General features: G+C 45.4%; 1 protein-coding gene across 3 annotated transcripts in view; it reads left to right on the top strand.

The window, feature by feature from the left end:
• Positions 1–15212, top strand: part of zfpm2a (zinc finger protein, FOG family member 2a) — a 143276-nt gene that overhangs the window by 84312 nt on the left and 43752 nt on the right. For all 3 annotated transcript variants that reach the window (XM_056763030.1, XM_056763031.1, XM_056763028.1), the window contains exon 5: positions 2463–2574. In XM_056763030.1, coding sequence (XP_056619008.1) covers positions 2463–2574 — 112 coding nt within the window. The remainder of the gene's footprint in view (positions 1–2462; positions 2575–15212) is intronic.

The following is a 15212-nucleotide window of genomic DNA, read 5'->3' as shown; positions in this document are numbered from 1 at the left end:
GACCTTATTTCCTTTCGATTTTAGACATGACAAATAGGAGCTCAGTTTGTTGAGATCTCTTTTGAAACTCTAATGGAGACATTTGTGAGATGTGTGCGCATTTCCATTTATTATCACTGAAATATTAAACATTAATTTAAATATTAACGATATATCGTTGTGATTTGTATTTCTTATAGGTCTTCAATATGCACCCAATTTTTTATAGATCTATATTCTTATAGACCACTTCAAAAGATGTAAACATTGCTGGTCCAGAAGAACTTACCTGTTTCAATTTTTAACACAGCAGATCATTCCTACCCATGTTAAACTAAAAAGTTCAACTAATATCTTCAAGATTTAATTATGTGAGATTAAATAAATAAATAAAAGTGTTTACGTTATATGAAGTGGTCTATATCAGCCATTGTCTCATTTGTGCTATTCTAAATGATTTCTTCCAAATTACCAAATATGTTCGAACTCCATTTAGATTTAAAGTCGTGAATATAATGCGTAATATTTTTCTATTAAGAATGCATTGTTTACTTTTTGCTGTAGGGACAAATGCAAGATGTAATGTGCACAGGAGATGCAGAGACAGGAAATGAAGTCACGTGAGGTCCCTGAGAGTGACTGCAGCCCATTTTCACTTAGCTAAACTATTTCTGCTGCACTCTAATGAAGGTGTGCCTGCGGCGTCACGTCTAATGGCCTAGAAAGACAGACATTTTGGCTGCCAGTAATGGGCTACTGTAACAGCTGTCCAAGATCTCCACCAATCCTGCCTCAGAGTGATGCGAACATGTTCTCCAGGCTTTCATTGGCCTTTAAAAAAGCCATTTGAAAATTGAAATAGAAAAAAATGGATATAGAGACGAGACGGCAACGGCCCCTCTTTCTCCACAAAAGAGTGTGAGTGCATTTTAGTTTCTTCACTCTATCTTACCTCTTTCACCTTACAGATAGAACGTAAAGCGCAGCGTTTCGACCCCGTCCCAAAAAGAAAAATGGCATTACACATTGGAAATAATTTGCAGGAGCATTATAAAACGTAACCTCAATCGGCCTTTGAAATGGATACTGATTCTTTAAATTCTTCCCAGCCCGTCGGAGGAAATAGTGAGATGGCGGCGATAGGAAGGCACAATGTGGGCAAAGTTCAGCTCTGAACGCTCGCCTTCTCCCCGGCGAAAGCCATCCACATTCTTTATGCCATTCCCAGGCACCTGAGATCAGGCTGTAATCGGAGAGATCAGAAACTGTCTCGTCGGGGGGGACATTTTGGGCTGATAACTCCACAGTCACTGGAGTTAAATGAGAGGACGAGGGATTGCAGGGTCGGGCCGGTTGAGGGGTTATTGATACTGAAAGCAGAAAACACACCATTAAAGTGCGCTTTAGAGTTGGCAATCTCCACATAAATCCCAGAATTATTTTCTGTTTAGTAACGTGTGAAACTTAAAAGCATACTTTTATAGTTTAATCATTTATGTCATTGAGATTGAGACTGTCTGAACAGAGCTCAACATAAAAATGTTTACCCCAAAATGAAGATTATTGCATCATTTACTCACTCTCATGTATGTATGTATTTTTTCTTCAGGACACAGAAGAAGATGTTTTAAAGATTGTTGTTAACCAACGAATATTGTCCTACAATTGACAGTATAGACAGAAGACCATTTCTCAAAATATCTTATTTTGTGTTCCACAGCAAAAAAAGAGTCATACAGGTTTTGAACAAAATGAGGGGGAACACATCTTATTTTAAAGTGTACTGTCCCTTTAAGGATGGAATTTAATTCCCTCGATTATTTAAAGTCCCATACACATTTTTTTTTATTTAAGAGCTTGCCAGTACTTCAGGTGCACTGTAAATTTGTTATTAAATGTTTTGAGTTGTTTTAGCTTTTTTAAGGTTGTTTTTGTCTTATTCGTAATAGCTTTCTATCGTCTTGAGGCCCTTTGGAAGTTTGTTTAAAATCAATGTAATTGTGTACAGTATATACTGTATATCGCTGCTGTCCTTCCAAAACCATGTATATCCATATTTCGTGATTCTTTTGTCATAAATTAATTTTATTAGTCACCCTTTATGTTTGTCACTGGGTATTACCTTTAAGAAGAATTCAAATGTGCTTGTCAACTTTGTATTTAATCATTTAAAAGTACAGGCTTTTTCTATTTCCTGAAAAAAGTGATTTTAGACATACAAGGTTTCCGAATGACGGCGTCAACATGTTTTTAAACCGAGTATATTAAAAATACTCAACTCTGCTTTGTGTCATGAGTACATATACGATACCATGACATTGTCATACTAGTGGCTAGACCAAGAAAATTCAAAATCAAACCTTCTGACCCGAACAGAACGTCCCTGTTAAAGATCACAGTATTACTCTGCGTATTAGCTTGTTGCTAAATCATCTCCGTAAATACTAAAGATTTGTGTCTGTGTGTTATCTTCACTTCTACAGAAGAGGAAAGCATCGGTCCCGCTGGTGCTGAACGCCGGTCCCAGGTGGCTACTGGATATGACTTGGCAGGGTTCCGACGACAACAGGAACAACTGTGTGGTTTACAGCAAAGGTAAGAAAACCGTTATCTGCCCCGTACACACACACACACACACAGCATCTCTTAAAATGTATTTCTTTCTCACATGTGTATGTGAACGGCTCTCGTTCAGACAGCGATGTTAAGATTGGCTTTGTCTCTCACGTCTATTAGCAGTGCGTTCTGTGGTGTAAAGTCGTCGGGTCAAAGGTCAATACGACTTTGCTTTGACAAATGTCATTCTCTGACATTTGCCATTTTCGTGTTTGCATTTCGTGTACACGGCGTGCGGCCCGAAGACATGCGATTGACTGCGCACGTGTTTTCTCATGTTTCATATTTTTGGTTGAATATGAATATAAAGTGCTTTGATGGCCATAGAACACGGCAACACGTGTATGAATAAGTTAACAAGGAAAGTACTGCGATTTGAAAACGGCGAGAGCTCTCATTCAGCTGAATGTTTTGTGCATGATTACCCATGATTCTCCTCTGCGCCGAGACGTGGGATTTTTCATTCCCCACTCTCATCTCATAATCACTAGTACCCAAGGACTGATCCTCTTTACCAGCGCCTTCATTTGTGCACTTTATCAGCAAATCATTAAAGTTTCGATAAGCTGTTCAAGAAGATTATGCAGTTCTTTTAAAATCGACTAATCTTTTTGCCAGGAGACCGAATATTGGAAACAAAAAGGCTAATAACAGGATTTTGGGAGTGTTTCGTTAAATCTCTATAATTTCTTCTCATTCTTCGTATTAGAGCGAGAAAATGATTTTATTGCGAGGTCACTGATTCAACTGTGAAAAGCTGTATTTTATCAAACTAATACTTCAGATATATGATGCTTTTTAACTGCTTTTAGGACGTATACTAAAGAAATACCATGTTTTTTGTGATGAAAATGAAAATTCTGTCATCATTTTTAATCTCATTCAGTCATTTCAACCCTGTATGACTTACATTCTTTTGCAGAACACAAAAGAAGATATTTAAAAAAATGTTGGTAACTGAACAACGGCGGTACCCATTGCTTATATTGTAAAGACAAAAAAACCAATCCAAGTCAATGGGAACCGCCATTGTTCGCTTACCCACGTTCTTCAAAATATCTACTGAGTAAATGATAAAAATGATTTCATTTTTGGGTGCACTACCACTTTAAAGTACCAAGTAAAAGATATGATATATGAATGTTATACCCTTCCAAAAAAGTACCTTTATGGTACCCCTTGATGATAAAAACAGGCAAGATTAAGAAAAGGGCTAGACTGTCGGATACATTACAAAAGTATTGACATTTTGTTGCAAACTCTTGCATCAGGGTTCTCTCAAGGCCTCAGTCCGTTCTCAGTCCGGTCCCTGCACATAGTATCAGTACTTATGGTGAGAAAGAGAATTGTGTGGTTGTACTGTAATACATGGATCCCACAATCCTGTGCGGTTTAATCTATTATATTCAGGCCTGTTGGGCGTGTGTGATTCCCTGAGGGCGTCTCTGGGCGACTGTGAGAATTCACACTGAAAACAGAGTAGCAAGAATAATCAGCGAGACCAAACTTAGACACAAACAGTTTTGGGATGTTTGTCCTTACCTGCCATCTAGTTCAATCTCTTTATTTTATTGACACTTAATGTCATCTAATACGGATGATGCCAGTGCCATTGTGGTTTGTGTGTTTGTGTTTCACTCTGAACTTTTTGTCAGGACAATGGTTTAGTTGCTTTGAATGTTCTGATCTTACAATTATTTAGTGACATTATTAAATATGTGACGTAGGATATGTTCGATCTTTTGTGAAGTCGGATCATGTATAGCAGTTGTTAACATGCTTGTCAGACACTGAAATGACATAAATTCCCACTCAGCAAAATAAAATGTATTCCATTCAAATACGAGCAGCGGTCGGTTGAGCTCTCGTGCGTTCGGACAGTAGATATTCCGCTCTAGCGTGTCTGATTATTTAAAGGTCACCTAAATTTTTCCTCTAAGCCTCTTAGAAGCAGGAACAGTCAGATAGAGCGTGTCAGAGGAGTCGAGGGGGAAATTTGGCCATTGTGCGTGTGGAAATTGACCAGTGTAACAAGAGCGCTTTACATAAGCTCATATTCCGCAGAACTGGACTAATTCGCTGTGTCTTTGTGTCTAGCTCATATTCTTTCATTTCTTTCCATCTGATTTGCGTAGACGCATCTGTATTGAGCGTTTTTTTTGTGACTCAGTCAGAAAAGACGCTACCTTGACCTCCGTTTGTGCCTTGACCTCCCTCATCTTTCTCATCATCTCTCCCTGTATATGGACACTAGGGCTGTGAATCTCATAGCTGTGATTCAGATTCTTTTATTCTTTTCAGTTTTGATTCTATAAAGATTTCATAAAGAAGTATTTTAGTACATTTGAAAAAACTAGCCCAAATAATAAACAACAGATGCTAGAGATACAGTCATTTCAGTGAGCGATATCATGTTTTTTTAATAAAATCTAATTTCTAAAAGTTCTTGTTTTTATAAATGTAGTAGTTGCACAAGAAAAGCGCGTATTTAACGAAATTTTTCACGAAATTAAAAAAGAATAGTTTTTATTATAAAATATGAATAAAAAAGAAATTACTGTCAATAGTCTTGTAATTAATACAACACCAATAATCTCAAGATGCTCAAACTGTTATGAAAAACAAACATCGTAAAAATCGCTCGGTTCCTGTATTTTTTCCAAACGCAACCAGTTCTCGATTTAAAAACCTAATAGACACCAAAGCGTTTCATCACCGCTCAAACCGAATCTTCAAACATATATTTATCTCGGTTTCGGTTTGTGTTTGTTGAAGCTCAGCGCTGGGTGAGGGGTTTCACGCTGACATTAAAGCGCTGGGAGACGGACACATGCCAGCTGAGTTTGGAGCGACACAAAAGACAAACACTGTCACGTTTTAAACTGTTAAGGCCATTAAATTGTTTTCATTTCATCTTCCCCTTTGAAAGGCACGCAGGCAAAGCGTGCGGAGGTGCCGGCGTTATTATCTCTTATCTTTGAACAGCGCAAAATACTGCGGCGCATAATAACCAAACAACTGCGCACAATGTAGCATTTCATTATCAGGGTGTTAAAACTGGGTTGTACCCTGAAGGGGTCCCCACCGCAGCTCTGAGCGCCAGCGTAATTATGTTTAATTAAAATACAACAGAGATCAACAGAATCGTTTTCATTAGGAAATTATTAATGATGCTACCGTAACAATAATTGATTGCAGTGAGCCAGGCTGTAAGAGCAGACGGTCAGAGAGAGAGAGAGAGAGAGAGAGAGTGGGTGAGTGAGAGAGAATTGCATAATTTTAAAGTTAAATACATAGTTGAGAGTGCACACACACTTTACTGGAAAAAAAGTCTATAATTAGTGCGCAGTTGCCTTTACTACACAGTTTTACCATGGTATTTGTAATAAAACAATGGTAATTCATCTGGTAATCCATCTTCCAAAAAACAAAACTTTTACTCTTAGAAAGATTTGGTTATTTTTTATATGGGTATAAAGTTGATGGAATGGTGCTAAGATTGAAGTACCACTGTATTTACATGATGCACAAAGATACTACATAAACATAGTTCTTTTTGTAAGTGTATTTATTTAAGCATAAGGCTTTGGTGACACTGCAGTCTCTCATGCTGCATACTTCAGCTTTAGTGTGTATGTGTGTATGCATGCATGCATGTGTGTGTGTAGCGCTGCCTCCTGCTGCTACTATTAATTATGATTCCATTGTGTAGCGCTGAAGCTGTTGAGAGTGATGTTCAACTCCCCCGTGGCATTTCTAATCAGCTCATGAAGTACCTGCACCTGGAGTGAGTGTGTGTGTGTGTAACTTGTAGGAATGTGTGTGGGCTTGATGATTTAACCTGTATAATTGTATAATCGATGTTGAGAAATGCCTGTGCATTGATTTCCAGACAACGCACAGATTTCAATGTGAATGTGACGCTCTGGAGCTCAGACAGAGAGACATGCTCCCATTTCTGAATCCTACAATCTACATTTTTCAGAGGAGGGGTTTGCCTTCAAAAGTGATGTAATCATGGCCTAGTTATATTTCACTTGAAACACATATGAAATGCATAAAACCACATATTGCGCTTTAAGGAATTCATTTTAGTTTTAACCAAAATTAACGTCTTGGTTACGTATGTAACCTCAGTTCCCTGATGGAGGGAACGAGACGTTGTGTCGAGAACGACAGATGGGGTTCGCCCTTGAGAACCAATCAACTCTGACTACTATAGAAAAGGCCAATGAAATTTGGCGAATGCAATTTGCATGCCGGGCTCCGCCCCCGGAAATCCGGTATAAAAGGAGGCCGGCGTGCAGCATTCACTTACCTTTGTTCTGAAGAGCCTGAGACCTCTCAAACTGCAGCAGAATACGATACGTGTTCGTGGCATAAGGGACACAACGTCTCGTTCCCTCCATCAGGGAACTGAGGTTACATACGTAACCAAGACGTTCCCTTTCTGTCGGTCTCTCGACGTTGTGTCGAGAACGACAGATGGGGTTGCCTATGGAAAACGCCACAACGCTGTATCGCGTCACAATCTCTAGCGAAGCGACGGTAACAAGCCTGGGCGTGTCATCTCGAAGCTTTCGTGAGACTGTAACCTTCCAGTGTGGTGGTCGGGGGGTTCCAGAGCTTTCTTGGAGAAAGATGGGTACAGCCCTGACCGGTAACTTTCACGGACGGGGCCTTAGCTCTCTATAGGCGAGAGGCCGTCCAGATCAGTTTACACCGGGTAAGCGCGACTCTTAATCAGAGAAGCGCTACAGAGGCCACCTCCTACCCGTGGGGAGGAATATGGTGGATATAGGTATGGTCTCGTCCTTGGAGGAGAACGCATGGAACGTGCGGACTGAGTAGTTAACCGCGAGGTGGAGGCCCACCTGGGGAAGCTCATGGGTTACCAGGAGTGGGAACCATTCTCATGAGGATACATCAGACGGAACAGCCCACGGAGGGGGTGTTACAGACGTCCGGTAGCACTAGGTCCGGTTAGAGCTATCTGTGATAGCTCACATGGTATCCCGGCCTAAGGGGGAAGGCTGCTCTGCCCAGCCAGCCCCCAGGGGGTGCTTGTTTGGTGATGGATGGAATGCCTATTCTTAACCAGTGTCTGGGTAAGAAGGGAGGCTGGTGAGGTACCAGTTTCTTAGCGATGTGTTCGGGTAAGAAGAAAAGGTAAATAGCACACTGACCCAACCTGTTAGAGGGTGGAAAGGTGCTTTCGCAGGCATACGCCCCCCCGGATGCCAGTCCTACATGTCGCCACGCAGGACGTGGGCTGACACCGGGTTTACGCGAAGGTTGTTAACCCTTGCGAAGGTGTTTGGGCATAGCCCAACCCGCAGCTCTACAGATGTCTGCTAGAGAGGCGCTTCTGCCAGTGTCCAGGAGGTGGCTAAACTCCGTGTGGAGTGAGCCCTCACTGCCAATGGGCATGGGAGATTCTGAGATCGGGATGCCGTCGTAACGGCGTCCACGACCCAGTGCGCCAGCCTCTGTTTGGAGACAGCCTTCCCCTTCTGCTGTCCTCCAACAGACACGGAGCTGGTCAGAGCTCTGCGTGCGGTCCAGTACGTACTGGACACAACACTAATCGGGTTGGGTCTTCCTCCCCCATGGGGAGCGCCTGCAAGTTCACCACTTGGCCCCGGAGGGAGTAATGGGAACTTCTTGGGCACGCATCCGGGCCTGGGTCTCAAGATAACGTGAGAGTTTCCAGGGCCGAGTTTAAGGCAATCCAGGGACACGGAGGATGCTCGGTGGTCCCCTACCCTCTTGAAGGAAGTGAGCGCCGTCAGGAGGGCCGTCTTACTCTATGAGGAAGATCGGAACCTCCGAGGGGCTCTTTGGGGGGCCCTGAGGCTCCCCAGGACCACTTAGGGTCCCAAGAGGGTATGGAGCGGAGATGAGGCGGATTCCGCCCTCTCGCTGCTTAGGAACCTGGTGACCAGGTCGTGTTGCCCTAGAAACTTTCCACCGACTGAGTCGTGATGAGTGGCAATAGCGACTACATACACTTTCAGTGTGGAAGGGAGATGTTAGTCTCCAGTCTCGTGAGGAGGGGAACACAATCCTGATCAAGCACCTCAGTGGGTCTTTCTCGTTGAGAAAGACACCAGGACGAGAAGAGGCACCGTCTAGAGGCGTGTAACCGCCTAGTAGATGGGGCCCTAGCCTGGGTGATGGTCTCAGCCGTATAGGGGGAGTAGCCATCTTAGGATCTTCTCGTCCCGTCTAGAGACCAGACATGGGTGTTCCAGAGGTCTGATCTGGGATGCCAGAACGTGTCCTTCCCCTGAGAGAGCAGGTCCTCTGTCAGGGGAATGGTTCAGGGGGAGTCGCTGTCCAGAGCATCGGCTCTGAGGCCAAGTGCGGTTAGACCGGTGTGGTGTAACCAATAACACTTGGTGCTCCTGCTCCCTGACCTTGCACAGAGTCTGTACAAGAAGGCTCCTGGGGGGGGGAAGGTGTGCTTCCGCCCATCCCGCGGCCAGCTGTGCGCAAGGATATCCGTGCCGAGGGCAGGGACTATCAAGCGGGCAAATGGTGGTGTTACGGGAGGTGAACAGGTTTTACCTGGGCCTACCCGAACAGCCTCCAAATGAGCTGGACTGCACGGGGGTGGAGTCGCCACTCTCCACGAGGCATAAACTGGCGAGAAAGCACGTCGGCTGTCTAGTTCAGTTTGCCCGGGGTGTGTGGCCTGCAGGGAACGAGTCACCTGTTGACTCCACCGGAGGAGGCGTCGAGCAAGTTGTGTTTAGACGCTGTGTGCGAACGCCACCCTGACGATCTGTATTCGCTACAGCTATAGTGCTGTCCTCGGAACAGCACGTGCATGTCTCGCACGAGAGGCCGTAGCCTGCTCAGTGCAAGTAGCATAGCCCACAACTCTTGGCAATTGATATGCCAGCGCAGGCGGGGGTTCGTCCAACACCCCACCTGCGTGCCCGTTGCACACTACACCGCACCCCTGCAGGGAGACTTCAGTCGTCACCACGACCTGCCTCATAACCTGCTCAAAGGGACCTGAGTCCGTCGAAAAAGTCATAAAGACTAGGGGTTATGGTGCGTCGGCAGCAGGGCGGCATCACCATGCGCCTGCTGCCGGTGTGCCACGCTCTCCTCGGAACTCGACTCTGAAACCAGTGTTGGAGCGGTGTCATGTGCATCAACTCGAGGGGTATTAACCCGCGAGGACGCCATGTGTCCCAGGAGCCTCTGAATTGTTTCAGGGGGACCGCTGTCTGCCTAAAATGTTCATTTCAGACAGTTCAACACTGGTTGGGCACAACTGCGGACAGGTGTGCTGACATGGTGACAGAGCTGAGTTCCATACCGAGAAAGAGGATGCTCTGCACTGGGGAGAGCTTGCCCCTCTCTTGGTTGACCTGGAGTCCCAATCGACCTAGGTGCCGGAGCACCAGGTCCCTTTGTGTACATAACAGATCTCGCGAGTGTGCCAAGATAGGCCAGTCGCCGAGATCGTTTAGTACCCGCTCGCCTTCCTCCTCTCAGGGAGAAAGGGCGGTCAGGGACAGACCGAAAGGGAGGACTCTGTACTGATATGCCCGCCTCTCGCACGCGAACCGTGGGAACGGCCGGTGTCGAGGAGGATCGAGACATGAAAGTAAGCGTCCTTCAGGTCGATTGCCACGAACCAATCCTGACACCTCATAGATGTCAGGACGCGCCTCTGTGTGAGCACCCTGAATGGCAGCTTGTGAAGGTGCTCTGTTCAGGGTACGCAGCCTTTGGGGGCAACCCGCCGTCTTTCTTGGGAACGATGAAGTGCGGGTGGTGACCCACTGAACATCTTGGTTTTGAGGGACGAACTCGATGCCTGTTTTGCCAGAAGGGTGGTGACCTCTACCCGAAGTACGGAGGCGTCCCTGCCTCTGACAGAGGGAGAGATGATGCCCCGAAACTTGGGTGAGTCTCTGGCGAACTGGATCGGGTAACCAAGACGGACCGCCCTCATTAGCCAGCGAGACAGTGTGGGCAGCTCTCGAGCTCCCAGGGACTGTGACAGGGTGACCAAGGGGACGGTCTGCTTCATCATTCCCACGGGGGGTGGTTCGTCGGCTGGCGGAGCTAACCATGTCACGGGGAGTCCCCGGAGGGAAGGTTTTTGCTCCGCCTGCTTACCTGCCTGGCGGGACAACGGCACGCACTGTCGGTTTGAGAGTGGTGACAGCTGTCATATGTGTACGACCTCACGCCTCGCCAGGGTGTGAGGTCGGTTCGCCGAGCACAGTCCAGTGGAGTGTGCGATCGGCTGCAAGTAAACCCGGGGAGAACAGAAAACTCAGTGAGTAAGTGGGCGCCAAGCCCTAACAAGGGCCCGGCTTTGGTGACGAGGCAGGAGTCGTCCCGTACCGACCGATCAGAGCCGTGGCTGTGAAGGTTCGGGCCCGATGTTGTTCTCCCTGGGGTCTTCCCGTCAGTGTCCCTTCTCGCGAGGAGGTTGCTGACGGGGTGGAGGTTTCCCCCTCGACCTCTGCTTCCGGGGTGCCGCCTGTGGGGGCACAGGAACCGGAGCCGATGTCGAAAGGGTCCTGGGTTGCAGGGAAGCAGACGTCACGTGAGATCTCGGAGGCCTGTAGGCGGCCGAGTCGCGGCGTGAAAAAAATGTGGTTAATTGCCACGGTCTGCTTCGCCGTCAAAAAACTGCTGAGCGCAGTCCTCGACGGTGTTACCAACAACCCACCCTGCGAGATGAGTGCATCAAGAAAGCGGACTTCCTTGCTGTCACTCTTCTGCACAAGGTATAGCCGGGGGTGTCTCTCCTGGACCACTACCGTGGACATCGTCCGACCCAGGGCCCGTGCCGCCGCCTTAGTCGCCCGTAGAGCGCTGTCAGCGGTGGCACGGAGATCCTGCATTATACCCGGGTCGGCCTTACCCTCGTGGAGCCCTCTCAACGCCCTGGCCTGGCGGACCTGCAGGTTGGCCAAGGCATAGAGAGAGGAGGCAGCCTGGCCCGCAACATCGCAAGCTTTCGACACCAGTGATGCCGAAGTCTTACGTGCTTTGGACGGTAGGAGTGGTCGATCCCCCCCCAGGTGGTAGCCGTCCGCGGCACAGGTGCACCGCAGGCGGACGTTCCACCCGGGGGATCTCGACGCAGTCCTTGGCTGCCTCACCATCGAGGGAAGTAAGGGAGCCGGAGCTGGTTTCACTGGAACGGTCCGTGAGTGGAGCGTTCCAAGTTTTACACAGCTCCTCATGCACCTCCGGGAAAAACATGGCACCCGGGGTGGGCGCGGTTTGCACCGCGCACCGACCTCGGGAACCACGTATCCCCGGGTTAGCACGGATGACATCACTTCTGCTTCCTCCTGAACTCGACCGCTGGGGGTGGAGTTTGGATTCGGCAGAGTCGGATGCCAGTCTCCCTCCGATGCTGCGAGCGACATCTCATCTACGTCACACATCGTTTCCGAGTGTGTGCGTGAGGATCCGGACGGTATGCCACCGCCGGTTGGGGAACGTTCAGAAGAGCGAATCGGGGTGCGATCGGCCCGTGAGCACTTGGCTGGCGGGTTTACGTTCGCAGAGTTCCCCGTATCACTAACGCTGCTAACGTGGGTGGTCATCGGGGCCGTAGCCACAGATGTCACAGCCCGGGTAGCAGACGAAATGGTGGCTGGTTCCCGTAGGAAGACAGCCACCCGTGACCGCAACTTCTGAATGACAATCTGCCCGCAGTGCAGGCAGATGTGTCAACGAACGCTGCTTCAGTGTGCTGGACGCCCAGACACCTAATGCAGCGATCGTGTCCATCCCCCTCCTCGATGAGGGTGCCGCACCCAAGAGAACAGCGGGACATGCCGCGCTGGAGAATGCTCAGTCAGTCCTGAAAAGGACTTTTAGAAAAAATCTCTAACACCTCCGGAACCGCCGAGACGCCCAGGGGAAGGTCGCTGCAGGAAGGGACGATCCGCTGTAACACGTCGTAGCACCAGCGTGTAGTTGTAGAGGATTGAATCCTGAGTTGTACTCATGAGCGATGGCTCTGAAGAACAAAAGGTAAGTGAATGCTGCACGCCGGCCTCCTTTTATACCGGATTTCCGGGGGCGGAGCCCGGCATGCAAATTGCATTCGCCAAATTTCATTGGCCTTTTCTATAGTAGTCAGAGTTGATTGGTTCTCAAGGGCGAACCCCATCTGTCGTTCTCGACACAACGTCGAGAGACCGACAGAAAGGGAACCATTTACTCAACCTATTGTCATTTCAAACATGTATGACTTTCTCAAACAAAGATATTTTGAAAAATGTCGTTTACAGGCACCCATTAAATTTTTGCCTTTGGTCAGTTGTTTATTTACGCTGTGTTATGCAAAATATAAGTTATTATTTTGGTTTGCTTTTACAGTATGATCTCTGGGTAAAATATAACCTGGACATATTCTTGAAAGGTGTTGTATTCTTTAAAAAAAAATCAAAGTGAGAGAGTGTTTTCTGATTGGCTGAGTTTTCTGAATGGCTATAAAGGTGGGAAGTTCCCAGCCTCTCATAGTCTAGGGAGGTCCCAGACGGATGTGATTTTACAGGACACCTTTTACATCGATTTCTGTCATGTAGTGGTGTTGTAAAGCTTAGTAATTTGTTTACATTTATTTCTTTATTTCGGCTTTGAGTGTAGTGTATAAAATTCCTTTTTTGTTTGCTTTGATTATTTACGTTCGATACATTATAAATGCTTAGTTCCTTTTGCTAAATTGATCAAATCCGCCCACATATGAGCTGCTTTTCCATATGCAGAATTTTTTTATCATGTTTAAGCACATTATTTTGATTATCTGCTATATCTTTTGCCTATGGTATTAGTGAATTTTAAAGATTTGTTTCCATCTTGAATATGGATTCAAGTGTCTTAAAACACAGGCAGAATGAAGCACACACCGCAAATGACCAAGAACCAAAGGCTAATGAGATTATAAATATACATCACTTCTCACAGAAGATTCAACTACGAGCAGATCACTTTGGAAAAGTAATGTAAATGTATCTGTGAGAGTTTAACTATGAAGTTATTGAATCTTATAAAATGTATATGTAACATATTTTACGTCTGTATTGTGATGCAAGTGAAACTGGATATTCGTCAAGATATTTTAAGAAGTATGTGTTACCAGAAAGGGGCCAGCGGGTTCTTTTTGCACAAGTCTTAAAGATACAACAACAAAAAAGCCTGTTTTGAGGCAAGAAAGATGATAAATGTAGTTATGACTGTTTCGAGGTAACGGGCCACAGGTGAGATCTAGAAGTGAGAGCTTTAGTACATAAGACAAGTATGTGAATGTGTATGTAACATGCATGTGACACTGGCGACCTCCTGGAGGAGGTAAACACACTGTCTCACACACTGAATATAATTTCATGATGCTGTAAAAGATCGCCCTGCGGCCACAGGTACGACTGTAGAGATGACCATCCATACTCTCTAAGTGGGCGGCTTGATGACCTACATGATGCTTTCATATCCACTTACTCTCTCTCTTCCAGTACGTCTCTTTACCTAGGATAAGATGTTTTTTTGAATTTACATATTCAAATATATAAATATTTTATGTTATTCCTGATTATAACAATCCATGTTATGCTTTCAACTTATTGTAGTTTTAATTTATTTATAAAAAAGTTTTTATGCTCATTTTAGTTTAATGTTCAGCAATTCTGTTAGGTGCTTTTGTCATATATTCATATATATATATATATATATATATATATACATATACATATTTTTTAACATATGCTATTTATGTATTTGTATATATGAAAAGTTAACCCTTAAAAAAATGCTGACAGAAAAAAATATTAGACCCTAGTTCCTCTAAATTTGTTAGATTTGTTGAAAAATTGACAGTTACCAACTAAGAGTGAGAGAGAGTGAGAGAGAGAGCGAGCAAGAGCAGGGTGATACAGTACGTAGGTAACACCATCTGTCTGGTCTCTCTGGGTGATGTCATATAGAGCATAATGTTGTCTAATCCTTACATGGCAGAGGTCATTAGCGTTTATAGACGTGCATAAAACTTTATGGTAGATGAGCTTATGCTGCCATGATGTGGAAATCAATGAAACATGGTCTTAACAAAAGACACAAAATTAACTTTCATAGCCCTCCATGTAAGTGATGTTATACTACATTCTTTGAGATTGTTATGTTTCTTTTCTTATGGATTTGTGATATTTAAGAATGTGATACATTTAAGCATCGTTCATACGTAAGTGTTACTTTGTAAACCAGGATGAGACAGTCAAACAGCAAAGGCGTGATAAGAGCTGACGGGACAGTATACTACATTATACTGGCTCCTTTTATAGCTGATATGTATACATTTTGGGGTGTCAGTCATGTCTCTTCTGGCTAAACCAATAAGGTTGTGATGTTTGAGTATGGGCAGAAGACACTGTGTTTTAGCATATGTAATTCCATTTTTTTAGTCAAATTAACTTCCAAACTGTTCGAAATTAAGAAGTAATGTCTCATATATGCTTCACACCAGCTCATGGTGTCACTTCTCCCAACCACCGATCATTTACACATTGTGATTCACTCGCAGTGATCGTTTGCACGTGTGGGTGATTTCTGGGTTCCGGTCACCGCGAGGT

The sequence above is a fragment of the Triplophysa dalaica genome, chromosome 12, assembly GCF_015846415.1.
Source record: "Triplophysa dalaica isolate WHDGS20190420 chromosome 12, ASM1584641v1, whole genome shotgun sequence".
Taxonomy (NCBI): Eukaryota; Metazoa; Chordata; class Actinopteri; order Cypriniformes; family Nemacheilidae; genus Triplophysa; species Triplophysa dalaica.
This window is presented reverse-complemented; position numbering and strand designations above follow the sequence as displayed.